The sequence below is a fragment of the Centroberyx gerrardi genome, chromosome 3, assembly GCF_048128805.1.
Source record: "Centroberyx gerrardi isolate f3 chromosome 3, fCenGer3.hap1.cur.20231027, whole genome shotgun sequence".
NCBI lineage: Eukaryota > Metazoa > Chordata > Actinopteri > Beryciformes > Berycidae > Centroberyx > Centroberyx gerrardi.
This window is the reverse complement of record NC_135999.1, coordinates 6750983-6773177: the sequence shown is the minus strand read 5'-3', so window position 1 is coordinate 6773177 and position 22195 is coordinate 6750983. Positions and strand designations below refer to the sequence as shown.

Below are 22195 nucleotides of genomic sequence, written 5' to 3'. Positions count from 1 at the left end.
GTGGCAGGTAAAAATTCTACTCTCACCTTACAATGATTGCCAACCTTTGGCAAATAATTTAGTGGTCATGAAAATGTATTCAGATTTAGCCTATTGATGATGCATTCACCTCATAAATCATGACACACTGCTCTCCCCTATATGAAAGTACATAAGCCGCTTTTAATAATAAAAAGTATCGGTATCGGTATCGGTATCGGTATCGGCGATTCTGGCCCTGTATTACTTGGTATCGGATCGAAACCAAATTTTGCGGTATCGCCCACCCCTAAATGAAACCGTAAACGCTGACTTCAGTGGCCTCCATGTTTACTTCCGTACGACAGCGTGTTGCGTGTGACGTCTTTGTTATTGTTCTTTTGCGCATGCAGGTCAGTTCAGGACCGTGACCAGTTCACACTGGAATCTGATTCTGGCCACATTTAAAAAATAATGTGAACAGCCAAACAAAAAAATCAGATCTGAGCAATAAATCCGAATTGAGCACCTAAAGACTTGCAGTGTGAACGTAGCCATATATTTGCACATTTTCTTGTGACGGGTGACAGGTCGGCTAACGTTTCTGTTATCCAAATATGATTGCATAGACTATTAACCACGTAATGCATATTTATTTGTTCAGTTGCCTGACAAAGGAACTAGCCTACCGGAGTTCACTCGTTTTCATTGACGACGCTATTTTAGCCAGACTAGCTTGCTTGTTGTTAAGCTTAATGGTGGGCTATTGCCTAAGTTAGGCTGGCTGTATTGAGATGTTTTAATAGTGGTTTAATTTCACAACAGTGACAAACAATGCCGAGACTTAGGGCAAACACTATCGTTACCTGGCTGTCACCAATGAAGGCAGGTCAGGGAGACGTGATGCTGCTCCGCAGGGCGCTCGGTTTGCGTGCGTTAACTGTGGTGGCTGTGACAAGGGAAGTGGAAGAGGGAGGGGCAGGGCTCATGCGGTCTCGCACAACTCAAATGCAGTTGTCGGGCATTACAACACGCTTTTAATTGAGAATTGATGCCATGGGCCAAATTTAAAAACTAAAATATAATTATAATTATAAATATAATTAGATAATAAAATAGAAAATAGAAATTGCAAAAAGGGCACTTATCTAGTCAGAGGCCAAAAGGGCAGGTGCTTGAGCACCACCTGGGGTCTATCTGTGCACGTGCCTGCTGATAGTATTGCAAAACTGTGGAGTTTCCCGACATAACTTTTACTATAAACTTGGACAAAACCCTGAACCAACCCCATTCTTAGTGAGACAACTGAGCCCTCAAATCACCTCTTGACCATTGGCAACACAGCATGGCTTGATGGGATTGTCCTAGCAAGGTTGAGCAATCAGTCTTTGTGTCATTTTGTGTTGGAAACCAACAGGGGTGTGTTTTTTACCTGTTAACTTTTCTGCAAGTGGAAATTAATTTGTTATTGAAATGGAACATTTGAAAAAAGCTTGCAATATTTTTCAGCTCATTTGAAGCAAATTTGCAAATTTTAATTTCATCCAATGCATTGCATCAGTCCTATGTGGAGTAGTTAGACCTACAACATTAATATACTTGTTACAGGTTAATGCATCAATAATTTAACACTCTGAAAGGGACCATTCTTCAGAATGAGTAGTTTTATTTTGATACTTAAGTACATTTTACTGCTAATACTTTTACTGAAGTAAACTTTTGAATGCCGGACATACTTACTTTTAATGGAGTTTTTTTTTTACTTAAGTCAAAGATTTGAGTACTTTTTTCTACCACTGACCCACAGTGTTCAAAACATTCTTTAATTTCGCAATCAGAATCCACAGGTGGATAAAGGACTCTGTTTACTGATAGTATTGCGAAACTGATAGAACTGGCACTATAAAACCTCTTTACCAGCCCCATTTTTAGTTAGACACTACAGTGCAACTGAGACTAGATATATATGTATGATGACTTCAGTGTACAGAGACATGTTTGCTCTGTGTGCCACCGTTCTCCTCTACTTCATCTCTGTGAGCCATTCAGCTCCTCTGTCCTGTGAAGACCTGCTCAGGCCTTTGGATCAACTGGAACCTGGTCCTATGGAGGGCAGATGGACTTTAGTTGCAAGCAGCCTGAGCCACCTGCCATTCCTGGACAGCCTCAAACGTGTAGACAGTATCACTATTGACGTCCCTGTCTCCAACTCAAACGAAACCTCCAGCTACACCTACACCCAAATCGACCGTGTTGGTAACAAGTGCCAGTATCAGCCACACAGCATGTCACTAGAAGGCGGCATCTTGACCTACAATCTGGGGGATCGAATGAACCTCACTGGAACATTCCTCCATACGTCCTGCCCAGACTGTCTGGTGTTGCGCTGGGACATGGAGTCGTGTAATGGGGTGTTATTGCATTTGTACTTGGTCAGCAGGAGGAGAGAGGTGGGGCTGAAGGAGATGGAGGAGTACAAGGCTCAGCTGAAGTGCCTGGAGCTGCCTCCACCTGTCGTCATGGATCCTAGCAAGGAACTTTGTCCAGAACAGACCCCCAGTGAACCAGCAGCAGCTCAGACTGGGGAGAAAACAGAGGAACAAACGGCTTGAGAGACTTTGCTACATGATATCCGTTTGAATAAATTGTATGTCAAAGTCAGTGTGTGCTTTGTGCAGATGGTAAATTATCTTTATCCCTTCATATTTACCTGTAAAACTTAAGTTAACTAGAGGAATGCAGTAAATAATTTTTGGCAATGAGTGATGTCGCCCTCAAATCACCTCTTGACCATTGCCAACAGAGCATGTCCTGTTTCAATGTCAGTATTGGCAGACATATACCTGATATAATGCAGGAGAGAGGTTGAGCAATCAGTCTTTTTTAATTTGTATTGGAAACCAACAGACGTGTTAACTTTTCTGTCATTGGTAGTAAATTGGTTATTCAACTTTTTGGAAAAAGCTTGTTAAATGTTTCAGATCATTTGAAGCAAATCTGAATTTCATTCAAGGCATTGTATCAATCATTGAGCTTATTCATGTCTGACAGCTGAGCTTAACATAGACAGGGGGATAATGCCAGAAAGTTTGTGTGCCTCATTAGAGTCACTGAAAATATTCACTGGAAACAATGACATTGTATTTGAATTGCATAAATTTGAATTTGTCATGCTCATGTTGAACAGTTGAATAAAAAAATAAACTTGTTGAATAATTGAACCAATTAAATGCAATTGCTTGAATTTGATTGTGGTTATTATTAAATGTAACCTTAAACCTTAATTTTAAATTCAGTTCACACACACACACACACACACACACACACTCCCCAACTTTGATTCAGCCAACCACAAACCATGTGGCACTGTGCCTTGCTCGTCACCTCAAGTTAAAATTGACTGCTGTCTAAAAGGCGTGAACATGTAGCCTACTTAGCTGATAGCTGTTAGCTAGGTAGTGATTAGCTTGCCAGGCAGCTAAATGTTTGGATAATGAAATGATTTCTTCTAAATCATGTTGTGTTCATCCTTAACTCTGGTAATAGTGCATGTAAACATAGCCTAGTTCAGTGATATTCTGCCCAATCACTGCTAAATATCCAAATGTGATGATGCTGCAAACAACTAGGCCCACCAGGCTTCAATATGCTGCTTTTAAACAATTCTAGCTGTCTGCAGGTTAGCAAACTGATGTATTGAGCATTGTATGCACCTAGTTGCAGCATTTAGTTTCCTGGTGAGTAATGTTAACTTTATTACTCCATTCTCCATGGGCTCCTCATCCTCTCGTTCAAGCACAAGCAGAGATATTGCTAACTTTCTCTTGGTTTTTTACTTCAGGTTAGTTAGCTAATGCTAATTATATTTTTGCATAATAAGAAGAATGATGTTGTGGCGGACTCTATAGACATTATTCACCATAATCTGTGGTTTGGGTATGTTTAACACACGCAGTTATATTGTGTGCTTCTCAGGGTTAAGGAGACACGGTCACTTTAAGAAATTCTGGTTTTCTGAGTCCGACGTCAGCTCGACGTAATGTTGTGTTTTTGAGCGCGAGGTAAATTGTCTTGCTCTGTGGGTTAAAAATAAATGACACACGAGTTGGTGTAGTCAACGAGAGAAGTTGTCCGTCTCCGCATTCCTGCCACTTGTATAATGTAACTATCCTTGCACCCATTGCGCTCTTGCGCTTTCTAGTTACTAGCAACTCTCACAACTGCGCTTTCCATTTGAGCATTAGCAAAACGCTTCCTATGTGATCACGGCTGTTGCAATGGGGCGCTATAAGCTTTAAGGGTGAGTTGTATTTGGGGAGTTGGGAACTGACAGAAGCGGCCGATGTCGTAACAGAGCAATGGATTCTTTAGCAGGAGTAGTGTATGGAAAAGTAACTTGTTACAGAATAGCTAAACCCCAAACCCAAATCTGAGCTGAAGCCTGACACCTAAGGCTGGAAACATACTTCAGTTTTATTACTCTACACGTACGCAAAGTGGTTGCGTTGCGAACGGCATCGTTCACATACTCATCTGTGTCATTTTTGTCCGACTGGAGGTTTTTGGGGACAAAACACCTAGCGTTATTTTTTGAGGACGTGTACAAAGAACGCTCTGAGCTACGCAGGATACGTGTGACAGCCATCTTGCGAACGCGTACGTGTAATTAAAGTTACATTCAATTAGAATTTCATTCAGTTTCTAGCAACTTTATTAATTTTAACTGAGGCTCACAAGATCAATTTTTGAATTCATTTATACAACAAATATATATATATTTTTTTTTCAGTTATTCAACTTTGCTGGCATTGATCTCTTTTCATTGCAAGAGTTCAAAACCAAGTGTGCCAAACAAAGAGGTGAGATTTTTATACTCCTTTTTTTTTTAAAGTCATTGCACTCAGATGTTTTCACCACAACAAATTAGTTAACATACGATGAGAAAATGAGAGTTGACAGCTATTATTCACAGATCAGTAATTAATACCCTTGTCCTCTCTTACATTAATGTATCAACGGTCAATAATTAAAGAATATCATTAAAGGAATATGTGCACAACTATAAAACCCTGGTCTCCAAAGTCTTGATCTCACTTTATCACAACATTTCTGTTAGGAAAAAAGCAAGTGAAGGAATGATTAACAGAATCACAGAGTTCATTCCCTGAAGGGAGATGCATGGACACTATTTCATCTCTAGAATCAATGAATTAAAGAAATACTCATGATCTCCATTAACCAGATTATGCATAGCTATTGTTTGGATTTACATGTTTAATATCCCCGAAATGAGTTTCGGGGATATTATGGATTCACCCCACCCGCCGCCACGTCCACAATTTTGCCATAAAGAACCTCAAGGTTCGCCTGGAAAATTTTTGAGATATTTTGAATTATTTGAAAAACACATTTTTAACATGTCCTCTGACACCATTTGACCACCAAAATCGATCAATAGCATCTATGGTCCAAGCTCTTTAAATTTTGTTTATAGATTGTTGATATCTACTGTAGTTTTGAAGATATTAACTCTTAAAGTTGTGAAGGAGGCGTGGCCTATAAGCTAAATTGTTATAACTTTGCGACAGATGGTCCAATCATCATGAAACTTAAACAACATGTTCACATATAATGAATGAACATGTGTGCAAAGCCATTCAAATATTGACCAATAGGGGGTGCCACAAAGGCCAGAAAACTGTATCTCCTAATCCAATTGGTGAAATTGCACAAAATTTGGTACACATGCTCTAGGACCATGTCCTAGTCAAAATCTTTTTTCGTTCTTTCGTTTGGTCATCATTAGTGAAAGTGGGCATGGCCTATGACATTTTGGCTTATAACTCAAACAGAATTTCACCAATCGCTATGAAACTTGGTAATCATGTTCCAACCCGTATGTCGAACATGCACACCAATTTCCATACAGATCCGACCAAATTTTGCCCAACAGCAGCATTTTGAGTGTACAGCTAAACACAGTAAAGCCAATACGAAGTTGGATATTGACACATTTTAACTTGCTATTACATTCTTCAGTATCAGAACTTGATAGCTTGGGGCCTGATGGCTCAGCAGCCTAATTTGACAAAACTGACAGTAATCTTAATGCAAACTTCCACGTTTCAGCTCTGGCTGCTGTACTGGCATGGCCCAGCCATCGCTGCTAGCAGCTATATTTAATTCGTTAAATTTATTATTGAGTGTTAAAAAAATGTGATGTTTAGGAGTAGTAATAATATAATTAACTTTAGATTAGTCCAGAAGGAAAAATGTTATTATTTGAGTTAATATTTAAAAATAGTTGGGACATACAACCAATATAATTGGGAAGATTAACCCTGGAGTCTTATTGTGTGATTATTGAATGGCTTTTTATTACATTTGACTTAATGGGGCCTTCGACGATTGGGGAATTTCAGGGATATACCCTTGCTGTCAGCCCCCGACAGCATCCTAGTTATTACAAACAAATGCAATGAAAACTGGGCAGTGAAAATACTGGTGATTCAGTTGTAGATGATTACCAGTTTAATCATTGTTTATGTACCCAGTTCATAGAGTTACTAACACTGAACATTTCTGGAAATGATCCTGTTCTCTTTCAATCCAGAACAATGTAAAACACCAGAATAGTGGTTTTATTTACAGTAAATAGTGAACCCACAACAATATCTCAGGTAAGAGAGAGACATTATTAATTAAGACCCACAGTTTTCAAAACATTCTTTCATTTCACAATCAGAGAATCCACAGGTAGAAAAGGGACTCTGTTCCCTGGTACTGATAGTATTGCGAAACTGTGGAGTTTCCTGACATAACTTATACTATAAAATTGGACAAAACCCTGAACCAACCCCATTCTTAGTGAGACAACAACTGAGGACAAGAAGAGATATCCTCAAATATTGACCTGCACGCAATACAGGAGACAGTGTATGATGACTTCAGTGTACAGAGACATGTTTGCTCTATGTGCCACCGTTCTCCTCTACTTCATGTCTGTGAGCCATTCAGCTCCTCTGTCCTGTGAAGACCTGCTCAGGCCTTTGGATCAACTGGAGCCTGGTCCTATGGAGGGAAGGTGGGCTTTAGTTGCAGGCAGCTTTAGAGACCCAGCGGCCCTGGAGGCCCTGAAACGCAGAGACAGTGTCACAGTTGACTTCTACAACTCCAGTGAAACTTCCAATTACGCCTACACTCAAATCAACCGTGTTGGTGACAAGTGCCAGTACTACTTGCCCCTCAACATCGCAATAGAAGGCAGCACCTTGACCTTCGATGTCAGGGATAACGTTAACTTCACTGGGACATTCCTCCATACATCCTGTCCAGACTGTGCGGTGATGCACTTGGAGATCGAGGAGTTGAGGAAGAATAAGTCACTGGACTTGTACCTGATCAGCAGGAGGAGGGAGGTGGGGCCGAAGGAGATGGAGGAGTACAAGGCTCAGCTGGAGTGCCTGAAGCTGCCTCCACCTGTCGTGATGGATCCTACCAAGGAGCTTTGTCCAGAACAGACCCCCAGTGAACCAGCAGCAGCTCAGACTGGGGAGAAAACAGAGGAACAAACGGCTTGAGAGACTTTGCTAAATGATATTCGGTCACATAGTGTGAATAAATTGTATGTCAATGTCAGATGGTAAATTATCTTTTTCCCTTTTTATTTGCCTGGAAATCTTCAGTTAATTACAATGATGCAGTGAATAGTTTTTGGCAACTAGGGATGCCGCCCTCAAATCACCTCTTGACCACTGCCAACACAGCATGGCTTAATGGGATTTGTTTTGTTTGCATGTCCTATTTCTGTGTTGTCATTAAGCAACAGTAAAGCAAGAACAAAGTTGAGCAATCAGTCTTTGTGTCATTTTGTGTGTCACACTCTTCACACAACCATGTGGCATGTCATTTTTGAACATGACCGGCTTTTTAAATTTGTTTTCAATGGTTTGGTCATGGCAGGTGCATGTTTCCTACAAACTGCCTCATGTTTTGGAAATGGTGTGTTTTGGATGTTGCCCTGGGCACTCCAAGTTGAACATCTTTCAACATTAGCCGTGCCTCACATTATGTAAATGTCAGACAGAAAAAGAAAATAGCAATGCCTGGATGGCATATCCTCTTGTTGTTCAAGCACAAGCAGAGCTATTGCTAACGATATTGTCCATTTTTATTTTCAACATTATCCCTTTTTTTTTCTTTTTTTTTCATTTCAGTTTAGTTAGCTAATGCTATTAGATAGTTGCATAGCAATGAAAATTATCGAATACTCCTTGCACTCGTGCTCTCTCTGTTACTAGCAATGCTCACATGAGCTTTGCATTTGAAGATGAGAAAAACGCGTCCTATGAGATCAAAGCCTAAAAAATGGTAAGTAATGAGCACAGGCTGCCTTCCAGCAAAGCCGTAGAGATAACTGTCTGCTAGGCTGTCTGGAAGTAGTCTACTAGTACTGGGCTGCCTATCAGGCTGTGCTCATTACTTAGCACTCTTTAGGCTGACTTGAAGCTAGAGCTACCACTACTGGGCTGCACAGAAGACTCAGTACATCAGTCTTCTACCTTGCAGACAGCTAGTATCGTTTTAAATCAGTGTATTGCAGCTTGCAGCATGGTCATGTTTGGATATTTCGCATTAGTTGGGTAACATATTGCTTAAGTATGTTAAATGTGTTATCACTACAGTGAGGGCTAAAACATGGTAATGCTTTAAGAAGAAATTGTGTAAATTATTAATTTTTCTATATATTTAGCTGCCCAGCAAGCTAGTTCTGTCAGGAATCATTCATGTCATAGCTTAACCATTTATTGCAAATAGAGACGGCAATAGAGTTACACTTGGCGGTATGGTTCTTGGGCTCCCTGCTGCATTAAAACATAATGATAAATAAGATGCAGGAAGCACAGCAAATAATACTACAATGGGGATTAACTTAGAAATAAAGACCCTCTAGGGTGCATACAAACAGAGCAGAACCAAAGCAGGTGGAGGCTGGTGAGGAAGAGGCTCTTGCAAATAGCAGCAGCAGTAACAGTGGCAGAGCACGTCAGCGTACAAAGTCAATATGAGTGTGAAGGCTTTTAAATAGACCGCCAAATCAGTGCAGTGAGATGCGATAGATATGGCAGCAGTCATCTGACAGAGCATAGTATGACTTGAGGTGGATTTATAGTCCAGCGTCAAAGTGTCGCCATACGCCGCGAAAAATGTAACTGCACATAGGGCGACGCAAGACTGCAAGAACTGTGATTGGTTTGCTGAGCCGCTTTTCTTTTTCTCCTTCCTTTGTTACAACAAAAGTAATAAAACTGTACACTGCCGTCTAGTGTTTCGGCGGTCAACACGCAGAACCACCAATGCAGAACTACAAAATGCTCACCACAAGCATGCTACAGCATCACTAAGATGCAGAACTACATTTCAGCCTTTCATCCTGCCAGAACTAGGTAATTTTGTCATTAGTCACTACCTAGCCAACAGCTGTCAAGTAGCCTAACTTGGCCAAAGGTTCAGGCTTTTTAGACAATGGTCAATTTTAGCTTGATTTATCAGGCTGACATGATGTTCCCAACACAACTGATTCATTCAGTAACATAACAAAATTTGCATCTTGTTCAACAAGTGGGGAGAATGAGACTCAATTGGCTGAGGAGATGAGCAAGACACCATGCCACATGGCTTATGGTTGGCTAAGTGAAGAAGAACATTCAGGGGAAAAAAAGTCCCTTTTACACAGAGGCGTGTCTCTGAGAGCTCATTCTGAATTGGAATTGGGAAAACTGAATTTGAAATTAAGGTTAAATTCAAATGTAATAATAATCAAATTCAGTTTCAGGACACTTTATTCAATTTCAAATTGAGCCATACAAAATACATTTTTGAGTTGATGAATTCATCAAATTCATTTCTTTAATTCAACTGTTCAATATGAGCATGATCAATTCAAAGTTCTGCAATTCAAATACAATCTGCGGTGGCACAGATCTCTTTCCATACTTTTCATTGCAAGAGTTCACAACCAAGCAGTCAATACAGCATGCCAAACAAAGTGATGGTGAGATTTTTATTCTTTCTTTAGTCCTTGCACTGAGTCAGATGTTTTCACCACAACAAGTTAGCTAACATACTACGAGAAAATGAGAAAGCGTCTACAGCTCTCATTCACAGACCGCTAATTAATACCCTCATTCTCTTTTAATGTATCACTTGCCAATAATTAAAGAACATTAAAAAGGGAACGAATGCACATCTATAAAACCCTGGTCTGCAAAGTCTTTATCTCAGTCTGTCACAACATTTCTGTTACACAGGGAAGAGCAAAAGCAGCTGAAGGATTATTAACAGAATCAGAGTTCACACCCTGAAGGGAGATGCCTGTACACTCTTTCATCTCTAGAATCAACAAATTAGAGAAATACTCATGATCTCCATGTCGATTATCAACCAGATTATGCATAACTATTGTATGCATACTTCTTCTGTATATTATTATGAGCACAGGCAATGAGCACATTTACATGGACTACAATATTCCGATATTAACCCGATTAAGACAATACTCTGAATAAGAAACTGCCATTTAAACAGAATTTTCTGATTACCTTAACCCGAATAAGGTCATAGTCGGAGTAAGCAATAGTCAAATTAAGACATGTGGAGTATTCCGATTTTAGTTGCATTATTGAAGTGCATTGTAGACATGTATACACCTTAATCGCACTATGACGTCCTAGCAGAGTTTTCACAGCTTTTTGCAACACGAACGGCAATCCAACTGCTTGACGACGCATGCTCTAGCTTCCGGCGAGTGTGGGGAACTTGTTCACAGAAGAAAAGATTACTGCCACCGGTAAAAAGAAGTCCCAACAAGTCCCAAACAAAGGGTTTCAGGTTAAATTCCAGAGGGAAACTCGGACATAGGACGTAGGGACGTTATGTGGGCGTGCGTCTTCAGTCGTTAATCGGACTATGCTCTGTGGCATGTAAACAGGAATATGAATGGAATATTCTATAATCAACTCATGTAAACACCTTAATCGAAATATTGTCTTATTTAGAATAAGGTCAATAATCGGATTGTTGCAGTCCATGTAAATGTAGTCAGTGACTCTGAGGAGGTAGACTCTGTTTACTGGTGCAGTGACAGTGGTTCAGTTGTCAGCTTGGCCAAAGTGGGAGATGATTATTGGAGATTTTATTCCAGTGTAAACAGTGAACATTTCTGGGAATTGTCTTTTTCTGTTTCAACTCAGAAGAAGAAAAAATTAAACCAAAATAGTGTTTTTATTTCCATTTTATTTACAATATGTGACAGTGAACCCACAACAATATCCCATGTATAGAGTCAAGTAAACAAGTAAAGCTCCAATATAAATAATCAAGACCCACAGTATTCAAAACATTCTTTAGTTTTGCAATCATAGAATCCACAGGTAGATAAGGGACTCTGTACACGGGTACTGATATTGCGAAACTGCAGTTTTCTGATACAGCTTGCACTATAAATCCGGCCAAACTTCTTTACCAGTTCCATTTTTAGTTAGACACTACAGTGCAACTGAGACTAGATATAAATATCCTCAAAAATTGACCTGCATACAATACAGCAGACAGTGTATGATGACTTCAGTGTACAGAGACATGTTTGCTCTGTGTGCCACCGTTCTCCTCTCCTTCATCTCTGTGAGCCATTCAGCTCCTCTGTCCTGTGAAGACCTGCTCAGGCCTTTGGATCAACTGGAACCTGGTCATTTGGAGGGAAGATGGGCTTTAGTTGCAGGCAGCCATAAAGACCTGGCAGTCCTGGAGGCCCTCAAACTTAGAGACAGCGCCACCATCCACTTTTCCAACTCCAGTGAAACCTCAACCACCACCTTCACCCGAATTGTCAGTTTTAGTGGCAAGTGCCATTATCAGAGTTACAACATCTCAATCGAAGGCAGCACCTTCACCTTCATCGTGGGGAATAAGTTCAACCTCACCGGGACCTTCCTCCATACATCCTGTCCAGACTGTGCGGTGATTCGCTGGAATGTGGAGTTGGAGAGTCAGCGGTCATACCTGGTCAGCAGGAGGAGGGAGGTGGGGCCAAAGGAGATGGAGGAGTACAGGGCTCAGCTGGAGTGCCTGGAGCTGCCTCCACCTGTCGTGATGGATCCTACCAAGGAGCTTTGTCCAGAACAGACCCCCAGTGAACCAGCAGCAGCTCAGACTGGGGAGAAAACAGAGGAACAAACGGCTTGAGAGACTTTGCTACGGTCACATAGTGTGAATAAACTGTATGTCAAAGTCAGTGGGTGATTTATGGTAAATTATCTTTATCCCTTCAAATTTACCTGGAAATCTTCAGTTAACTAGAGTAATGCAGTAAATATTTTTTGGCAATGAGTGACGCTGCCCTCAAATCACCTCTTGACCATTGCTCACACAGCATGGCTTGATGGGATTTATTTTGTTTGCATGTCCTGTTTCTGTGTTGTACCTGATGTAATGCAGGAGAGAGGTTGAGCAATCAGTCTTTGTGTCATTTTGTGTTAGAACAGACTAATATTTGTTACCTGTAAATTTTTCTGTATATGGCAATGATTTTTTTATATTCAAATGGAACCATCAGAGAAAAGCTGATATTTTTCAGCTCATTTGAAGCAACATTGCAAATATGAATCTCATCCAATGTGTTGTATCAATCATTGAGCTTATTCATGCCTCAGAGGGGAATTTAATGTGGTGAGACAGGGGGATAGTGCTGGAAAGTTTGTATCCCTCATTAGAGTCACTGGAAACATTCACTGGACACATAATTGGAAATGTATATGGAAATAAATTAGTACCAGCATTGTATTGGAATTGCATGAATTAGAATTTGTCATGCTCATATTAACCAGTTGAATTAAAAAAAAAACATGAATTTGTTGAATAAATGAATCCACAAATTGAATTTGTACGTCTCAATTTGTAATTAAATGCGATTGCTTACAAATGATTGTAATTATTATTGAATTTAACTTTAAAACTTTGTAGCTAATGGCTAACTAGCTCGCCAGGCAGCTAAATGTCTGAATAATTTACATGATGTCATCCAAATTATTTTGTGTTTTATCCCTCAGTGTTGTGATTACGCATGTAAACATACTTCTGTAATATTCTACCCAACCACCTAAATATCCAAGTATGAGCATGCTGCAAACAACTAGTGGGCTGTCAGGCTGTAATACACTGATTTAATCAATTCTGGCTGTCTGCAGGGTAGCAAACTGACGTACTGAGGCTCCTATGCAGCCTAGTAACTATCTCAAGACAGGATGTGATCACCAGCACGTGTTTTTTAACACGGCTGCAGGTTTTTTCAGTTGTTTTCAATGGTTTGGTCATGGCAGGCGTACGTGCGTCTCCTCCAAACTGTGCGCATCATGTTTTGGACGTGTTGCGTTTTGGGGTAGCCTACATATACGGTTCCCAGTGAGTAATGTTAACTTTAACTACAGTACTCCGTACAGAATGGGCCCCTCATTATTTATGCGCAAGCAGACCTATTGCTAACTTTCTCTTGTCCATGTCTGTTTTCAACAATGTTATGCTGTTTTTTACTTCAGGTTAGCCAGCTAATGCTAATTAGATATTTGCAGGGGTGTGGAGGTGATCAGGGGAGATCATGTGATCAGGGGAGATCATGAAATACTCATGATCTCCATGGTGATTATGAACCAGATTATGTATCCATACTTGTTCTGTATGTGTAATTACTATAAGCACAGGCGATGACTCTGAGGAGGTAGACTCTGTTTAGTGGCAGTGAAGCTACTGGTGGTTCAGTTGTCGGCTTGGCCAAAGTTGGGAGATGATTACCAGTTTAGTCATTGTTTATGTCCCCAGTTTGTGGAGTTATTCCAGTACAAACAATGAACATTCCCAGAAATTGCAATTTTCTGTTTCAATCAAGAACAAGGAAAAACACCAGAATAATGGTTTTATTTGAATTTTATTAAGAATATTTGACTAACAGTGAACCCACAACAATATCCCAGGAGAGAGCTAACAAGTAAAGCTCCAATAAATAAAGACCCACAGTATTCAAAACATTTCATTTCACAATCACAGAATCCACAGGTAGGTAAGGGACTCTGTACTTGGTTACTCGTAGCATTGCGAAACTGCAGTTTGCTGATACAACTTGCACTATAAAACTGGACAAACATCTTTATCAGCCCCATTTTAGTTAGACACTACAGTGCAACTGAGACTATATAAATATCCTCAAAAATTGACCTGCACATAATACAGCAGACAGTGTATGATGACTTCAGTGTACAGAGACATGTTTGCTCTGTGTGCCACCGTTCTCCTCTCCTTCATCTCTGTGAGCCATTCAGCTCCTCTGTCCTGTGAAGACCTGCTCAGGCCTTTGGATCAACTGGAACCTGGTCATTTGGAGGGCAGATGGGCTTTAGTTGCAGGCAGCCTGAACCACTCGCCATCCCTGGAGGTCCTCAAAAGTAGAGACAGTGCCACCATCCACTTCTCCAACTTCAATACAAATTCCACCGCCACCTACACCCGAATTGTCAGTTCTGGTGGCAAGTGCCAGTACAAGACTTACAACATGTCAATCGAAGGCAGCACCTTTACCTTGGACGTGGGGAATCGGTTCAATCTAACTGGGACCTTCCTCCATACATCCTGTCCAGACTGTGTGGTGGTTAGATGGGATGGGGAGTTGGAAAGGCAGCGTTCGCACCTGGTCAGCAGGAGGAGGGAGGTGGGGCCAAAGGAGATGGAGGAGTACAAGGCTCAGCTGGAGTGCCTGAAGCTGCCTCCACCTGTTGTCATGGATCCTACCAAGGAGCTTTGTCCAGAACAGACCCCCAGTGAACCAGCAGCAGCTCAGACTGGGGAGAAAACAGAGGAACAAACGGCTTGAGAGACTTTGCTACTTGATATCCGGTCACATAGTGTGAATAAATTGTATGTCAATGTCAGTGGGCGATTTATGGTAAATTATCTTTATCCCTTCAAATTTACCTGGAAATCTTCAGTTAACTAGAGTAATGCAGTAATGAGTGATGCCACCCTCAAATCACCTCTTGACCATTGCTCACACAGCATGGCTTGATGGGATTTATTTTGTTTGCATGTCCTGTTTCTGTGTTGTACCTGATGTAATGCAGGAGAGAGGTTGAGCAATCAGTCTTTGTGTCATTTTGTGTTAGAACAGACTAATATTTGTTACCTGTTCATTTTTCTGTATATGGCAATGATTTTTTTATATTCAAATGGAACTATCAGAGAAAAGCTGATATTTTTCAGCTCATTTGAAGCAACATTGCAAATATGAATCTCATCCAATGTGTATCAATCATTGAGCTTATTCATGCCTCAGAGGGGAATTTAATGTGGTGAGACAGGGGGATAGTGCTGGAAAGTTTGTATCCCTCATTAGAGTCACTGGAAACATTCGCTGGACACATAATTGGAAATGTATATGGAAATAAATTAGTACCAGCATTGTATTGGAATTGCGTAAATTTGAATTTGCAATGCTCATATTAACCAGTTGAATTAAAAAAAAACATGAATTTGTTGAATAAATGAATCCACAAATTGAATTTGTACGTCTCAATTTGTAATTAAATGCGATTGCTTACAAATGATTGTAATTATTATTGAATTTAACTTTAAAACTTTGTAGCTAATGGCTAACTAGCTCGCCAGGCAGCTAAATGTCTGAATAATTTACATGATGTCATCCAAATTATTTTGTGTTTTATCCCTCAGTGTTGTGATTATGCATGTAAACATACTTCTGTAATATTCTACCCAACCACCTAAATATCCAAGTATGAGCATGCTGCAAACAACTAGTGGGCTGTCAAGCTGTAATACACTGATTTAATCAATTCTGGCTGTCTGCAGGGTAGCAAACTGACGTACTGAGGCTCCTATGCAGCCTAGTAACTATCTCAAGACAGGATGTGATCACCAGCACGTGTTTTTTAACACGGCTGCAGGTTTTTTCAGTTGTTTTCAATGGTTTGGTCATGGCAGGCGTGCGTGCGTCTCCTCCAAACTGTGCGCATCATGTTTTGGACGTGTTGCGTTTTGGGGTAGCCTACATATACGGTTCCCAGTGAGTAATGTTAACTTTAACTACAGTACTCCGTACAGAATGGGCCCCTCATTATTTATGCGCAAGCAGACCTATTGCTAACTTTCTCTTGTCCATGTCTGTTTTCAACAATGTTATGCTGTTTTTTACTTCAGGTTAGCCAGCTAATGCTAATTAGATATTTGCAGGGGTGTGCTAGTGGCTGAGCGGTTTAAGGCACATATCACATAGACACATAGACGGGTTGGAATCCAGCCCAGGACCCTTGTTGCATCTCATCCCCAGCTTTCTTCTCTTTATACTGTGACTGTCCAATAAAGCAGAAACGCCAGAAAAAAACAATGGCTCACTGAGTACAGCGCGTACCATAAGGCTCAGTCCTTCCTGCAGCGACCCGGGTTCGAATCCAGCCCATGGTCATTTGCTGCATGTCCTCCCCTCTCTCTCCCATACCTTCCTGTCTCTCTCACACTATCTCTGTCAATAAAGCATAAAATGCCAATAACAAATCTTAAAAAAAAAAAAAAATGATGTAGTGCTCTTTGCACTCCTGCTCTTTCTGTTATGAGCAACACTTACAGATCCACTTTGCGTTTGAGCATGAGAAAGCATTTTTTCATTTAACTGCTCAAGTTGAGAATGACTAACTCAGTTTTATGCAATTCAAATACAATCTACGCTGGCACTGATCTCGTTCCATACTTTTCTTTAAAACAGTTCATAACCACGCAGTTAACACAGTATGCCAAACGAAGTGGAGATGACAATTCTTTTATTCTTGTTTTTTTAGTCCTTGCACTGAGGACCACAACACCACAACAAATTAGTTAACATAAATGTGAAAATTAGAAGGAGTCTACAACTCTTATTCATAGAGCACTAATTAATACCCTAATTCTCTTTAATGTATCAGTTGTCAACAATTGAAGAATATTATTCAAGGTATATATGCACATCTATAAATATATAACTGGACTCCAAAGTCTTTACCTCAGCTCATCACAACATTTCTGTTACACAGGAAAGAGCAAAAGTCACTGTTGGAATCAGAGTTCACACCCTGAAGGGAGATGCATGTACACTCTTTCATCTCTAGAATCAACAGATTACAGAAATACTCATGATCTCCATGTCGATTATGAACCAGATTATGTATCCATACTTGTTCTGTATGTGTAATTACTATAAGCACAGGCGATGACTCTGAGGAGGTAGACTCTGTTTAGTGGCAGTGAAGCTACTGGTGGTTCAGTTGTCGGCTTGGCCAAAGTTGGGAGATGATTACCAGTTTAGTCATTGTTTATGTCCCCAGTTTGTGGAGTTATTCCAGTACAAACAATGAACATTCCCAGAAATTGCCCTTTTCTGTTTCAATCAAGAACATGGAAAAACACCAGAATAATGGTTTTATTTGAATTTTATTAACAATATGTGACTAACAGTGAACCCACAACAATATCCCAGGTAAGAGAGAGCCAACAAGTAAAGCTCCAATAAATAATTAAGACCCGCAGTTTTTAAAACATTTAATTTCGCAATCACAGAATCCACAGGTAGATAAGGGACTCTGTACACGGGTACTGATAGCATTGCGAAGCTGCAGTTTTGTACAGTTTATTCACATAGTGTGAATAAATTGTATGTCAATGTCAGATGATAAATTATCTTTATCCCTTGATATTTACCTGGAAATCTGTGAATAATTTTTGGCAATGAGTGATGTCACCCTCAAATCACGTTGGACATTGCCTGCATGGCTTGATGGGATTTATTTTGTTTGCATGTAAGCATTAAGCACACATGTCCTTGATATAATGCAGGAGAGAGGTTGAGCAATAAATCTTTATTAATTTGTATTGTTGGAAACCAGCAGGCATGTATTTATTAGTTCTGTAACCGGCAATGAATTGGTTATTATTAGTTATTTCTTGGTTAGTCTGACAGGTGAACTTAATTTACACAGGGGGATAATGCCAGAAAGTTTGTATCCTTCATTAAAGATTCACTGGACACGTATTTGAATTTCATAAATTTGAAATTGTCATCTTCATGTTGAACAAGTGAATAAAAAAATAAAAAAACTTGTTAAATAAATGAATCCAAAATTGTATGTTGTAAGGCTCAATTTGAAATGAAATGCAATTGCTTGAAATAGAGTGTGGTTATTACTGAATGTAACTAAATTCAGCTCTCCTAAAAAAAATCTCCTATTTCAAATTTGCTTTTCTTAATTCAGATTGAGGGACTAAGGCTCAAGGGACTTTTGTTCCCTTAATGTTGACTGAAAGGCATGCCATGTCCAAAACCGCCATCACTGCGTTTTCCCCCCATTTTCCCCCCAATTCATAGGGGTCTGGACTCAAGCCTATCCACGACTGATTCACTGACGTAATTTCTCTCCCCAACCGATTGGTTGGTGTAGTTGTCAGTTATCAAAATCTTTGACCAATCACAGTGCAAAACCGGTTGACATAATCTGGAAACTCAGAACAATCATGGCGGAGTTCACTTCCGAGCTTTTAAACATGCTGATCGTTCCTGTTTTAATTCATCGATGCCATTAAGTTTTTTAAGGACTGAGAAATCAGTAAGTCTCACTTGCTATCATCCAATATTCCTTTGCCGGCGCTGCCATTTTGGTAGTTGTTGTTGCGCTCTATAACGCTCGTCATATGTAGGATTGTCCCGCCTACATCGACCATTCAATCAGGTATGTCGGACAGTATCTGTCCGAAATGGATAGGCGGATAGGCTTGGGTCCAAACCTCTATGAATTGCCATGCAAATTCAAAAAGTGAAGGCCCAGGTGAAAGCCAATGAGAGATAAAGGCGTGGATGAGCTTTTCTAAGTCTTGTTTGGACATGAATCCTCCAATTCTTGCTAGATTTTTAAGATGATAATCTGGCTGATTTTGTTCATTTGATGTGGCTGTTAAAATGTAGATCTGAATCCATAATTACACCAAGATTTCTGGTCTGGCTTTTAGTGTGCAAAGAGAGAGATTCAAGGTGAGTACATTTTTTGAATTCAGTTCTTCAACTTAGCTGGCACTGATCTCTTTCCATACTTTTCATTGCAGAGTTCACAACCAAGCAGTCAATACAGTATGCCAAACAAAGAGGAGGTGAGATTCAGATTTTTATACTCCTTTTTGTTTAAAGTCCTTGCACTGACTCCAATGTTATCACCACAAAAATTAGTTAACATACTATAAGAAAATTAGAAAGAGTCTACAGCTCTTATTCACAGACCAGTAATTAATACTCATTCTCTTTTAAAGGAATAGTTAACTTTTAGGAAATGATCATGTTCTCTTTTCAATCCAGAATGTAAACACCAGAATAATGGTTTTATTTTCAGTAAATAGTGAACCCACAACAATAGCCCAGGTAAGAGAGAGCCAACACTCCGATAAACGATGAAGACCCACAGTATTCAAAACATTCTTTCATTTCACAATCAAAGAATCCACAGGGGGACTCTGTCCCCTGGTACTGATAGTATTGTGAAACTGTGGAGTTTCCCAACATAACTTTTACTATAAAATTGGACAAAACCCTGAATCAACCCAATTCTTAGCGAGACAACAACTGAGACTAGAGATACAAGAAGAGCTATCCTCAAAAATTGACCTGCACACAGTACAGCAGACAGTGTATGATGACTTCAGTGTACAGAGACATGTTTGCTCTATGTGCCACCGTTCTCCTCTACTTCATCTCTGTGAGCCATTCAGCTCCCCTGTCCTGTGAAGACCTGCTCAGGCCTTTGGATCAACTGGAACCTGGTCTTATGGAGGGCAGATGGGCTTTAGTTGCAGGCAGCCTGAACCACCCGCCATCCCTGGAGGCCCTGAAACTTAGAGACAGCATCACCATGGTCTTCTCCAACTCCAGTGAAACCTCCACCATCTCCTACACCCAAATCAACCGTTTTGGTGACAAGTGCCAGAACCTGCCCTATAACATCTCAATAGAAGGCAGCACCTTCACCTTTGATGTGGGGCATCGGTTCAATCTCACCGGGACCTTCCTCCATACACCCTGTCCAGACTGTGTGGTGATGCGCTGGGATGTGGAGTCGAGAAAGAGGGTGTCACTGGATTTGTACCTGGTCAGCAGGAGGAGGGAGGTGGGGCCGAAGGAGATGGAGGAGTACAAGGCTCAGCTGGAGTGCCTGAAGCTGCCTCCACCTGTCATGATGGATCCTACCAAGGAACTTTGTCCAGAACAGACCCCCAGTGAACCAGCAGCAGCTCAGACTGGGGAGAAAACAGAGGAACAAACGGCTTGAGAGACTTTGCTACTTGATATCCGGTCACATAGTGTGAATAGATTGTATGTCAATGTCAGATGGTAAATTATCTTTTTCCCTTTTTATTTGCCTGGAAATCTTCAGTTAATTACAATGATGCAGTGAATAGTTTTTGGCAACAAAGGATGCCGCCCTCAAATCACCTCTTGACCATTGGCAACACAGCATGGCTTGATGGGATTTATTTGTTTGCATGTCCTGTTTCTGTGTTGTCATTAAGCAACAGTGATGCAAGAGCAAGGTTGAGCAATCAGTCTTTGTGTCATTTTGTGTTGGAAACCAACAGGGGTGTGTTTTTTACCTGTTAATTAATTTGTTATTGAAATGGAACATTTGAAAAAAGCTTGCAATATTTTTCAGCTCATTTGAAGCAAATTTGCAAATTTTAATTTCATCCAATGCATTGCATCAGTCCTATGTGGAGTAGTTAGACCTACAACATTAATATACTTGTTACAGGTTAATGCATCAATAATTTAACACTCTGAAAGGGACCATTCTTCAGAATGAGTAGTTTTATTTTGATACTTAAGTACATTTTACTGCTAATACTTGTATACTTTTACTGAAGTAAACTTTTGAATGCAGGACATTTACTTTTAATGGAGTTTTTTTTTTTTTTTTTTTACTTAAGTCAAAGATTTGAGTACTTTTTTCTGCCACTGACCCACAGTGTTCAAAACATTCTTTAATTTCGCAATCAGAATCCACAGGTGGATAAAGGACTCTGTTTACTGATAGTATTGCGAAACTGATAGAACTGGCACTATAAAACCTCTTTACCAGCCCCATTTTTAGTTAGACACTACAGTGCAACTGAGACTAGACATATATGTATGATGACTTCAGTGTACAGAGACATGTTTGCTCTGTGTGCCACCGTTCTCCTCTACTTCATCTCTGTGAGCCATTCAGCTCCTCTGTCCTGTGAAGACCTGCTCAGGCCTTTGGATCAACTGGAACCTGGTCCTATGGAGGGCAGATGGACTTTAGTTGCAAGCAGCCTGAACCACCTACCATCCCTGGAGAGCCTCAAACGTGTAGACAGTATCACTATTGACATCTCCGTCTCCGTCTCCAACTCCAACGAAACCTCCAGCTACACCTACACCCAAATCACCCGTTTTGGTAACAAGTGCGAGTACTTTCCCTTCAACATCTCAATAGAAGGCAGCACCTTGACCTTCAATGTCAGGGATAACGCTAACTTCACTGGGACATTCCTCCATACATCCTGCCCAGACTGTGTGGTGATGCGCTTGGAGATCGAGGAGTTGAGGATAAATAAGTCACTGGACTTGTACCTGTTCAGCAGGAGGAGGGAGGTGGGGCCGAAGGAGATGGAGGAGTACAAGGCTCAGCTGGAGTGCCTGGAGCTGCCTCCACCTGTCGTGATGGATCCTACCAAGGAGCTTTGTCCAGAACAGACACCCAGTGAACCAGCAGCAGCTCCGACTGGGGAGAAAACAGAGGAACAAACGGCTTGAGAGACTTTGCTACTTGATATCCGTTTGAATAAACTGTATGTCAAAGTCAGTGTGTGCTTTGTGCAGATGGTAAATTATCTTTATCCCTTCATATTTACCTGGAAAACTTAAGTTAACTAGAGGAATGCAGTAAATAATTTTTGGCAATGAGTGATGTTGCCCTCAAATCACCTCTTGACCATTGCCAACAGAGCATGTCCTGTTTCAATGTCAGTATTGGCAGACATATACCTGATATAATGCAGGAGAGAGGTTGAGCAATCAGTCTTTTTTAATTTGTATTGGAAACCAACAGACGTGTTAACTTTTCTGTCATTGGTAGTAAATTGGTTA

At 40.5% G+C, this 22195-nt stretch overlaps 6 protein-coding genes across 6 annotated transcripts; all 6 read left to right on the top strand.

Moving 5' to 3' along the window:
• The first annotated feature begins 1928 nt into the window (after nucleotides 1-1928).
• LOC139910695 (uncharacterized) lies at nucleotides 1929-2570 on the top strand. The gene has a single exon (XM_071898072.2). The coding sequence runs from the start codon at nucleotides 1929-1931 to the stop codon at nucleotides 2568-2570; it is 642 nt and encodes a 213-aa protein (XP_071754173.2).
• Nucleotides 2571-6896: 4326 nt separating this feature from the next.
• On the top strand, nucleotides 6897-7538 carry LOC139910694 (uncharacterized). The gene has a single exon (XM_071898071.2). The coding sequence runs from the start codon at nucleotides 6897-6899 to the stop codon at nucleotides 7536-7538; it is 642 nt and encodes a 213-aa protein (XP_071754172.2).
• Nucleotides 7539-11574: 4036 nt separating this feature from the next.
• LOC139910693 (uncharacterized) lies at nucleotides 11575-12201 on the top strand. Its single transcript, XM_071898070.2, has one exon. It carries the CDS (start codon nucleotides 11575-11577, stop codon nucleotides 12199-12201), a length of 627 nt encoding a protein of 208 aa, XP_071754171.2.
• A 2047-nt stretch (nucleotides 12202-14248) lies between these two features.
• Nucleotides 14249-14875, top strand: LOC139910691 (uncharacterized). The gene has a single exon (XM_071898069.2). The coding sequence runs from the start codon at nucleotides 14249-14251 to the stop codon at nucleotides 14873-14875; it is 627 nt and encodes a 208-aa protein (XP_071754170.2).
• A 4843-nt stretch (nucleotides 14876-19718) lies between these two features.
• LOC139922389 (uncharacterized) lies at nucleotides 19719-20354 on the top strand. Its single transcript, XM_071912893.2, has one exon. The coding sequence runs from the start codon at nucleotides 19719-19721 to the stop codon at nucleotides 20352-20354; it is 636 nt and encodes a 211-aa protein (XP_071768994.2).
• An 857-nt stretch (nucleotides 20355-21211) lies between these two features.
• LOC139922388 (uncharacterized) lies at nucleotides 21212-21862 on the top strand. The gene has a single exon (XM_071912892.2). It carries the CDS (start codon nucleotides 21212-21214, stop codon nucleotides 21860-21862), a length of 651 nt encoding a protein of 216 aa, XP_071768993.1.
• Nucleotides 21863-22195: the final 333 nt, after the last annotated feature.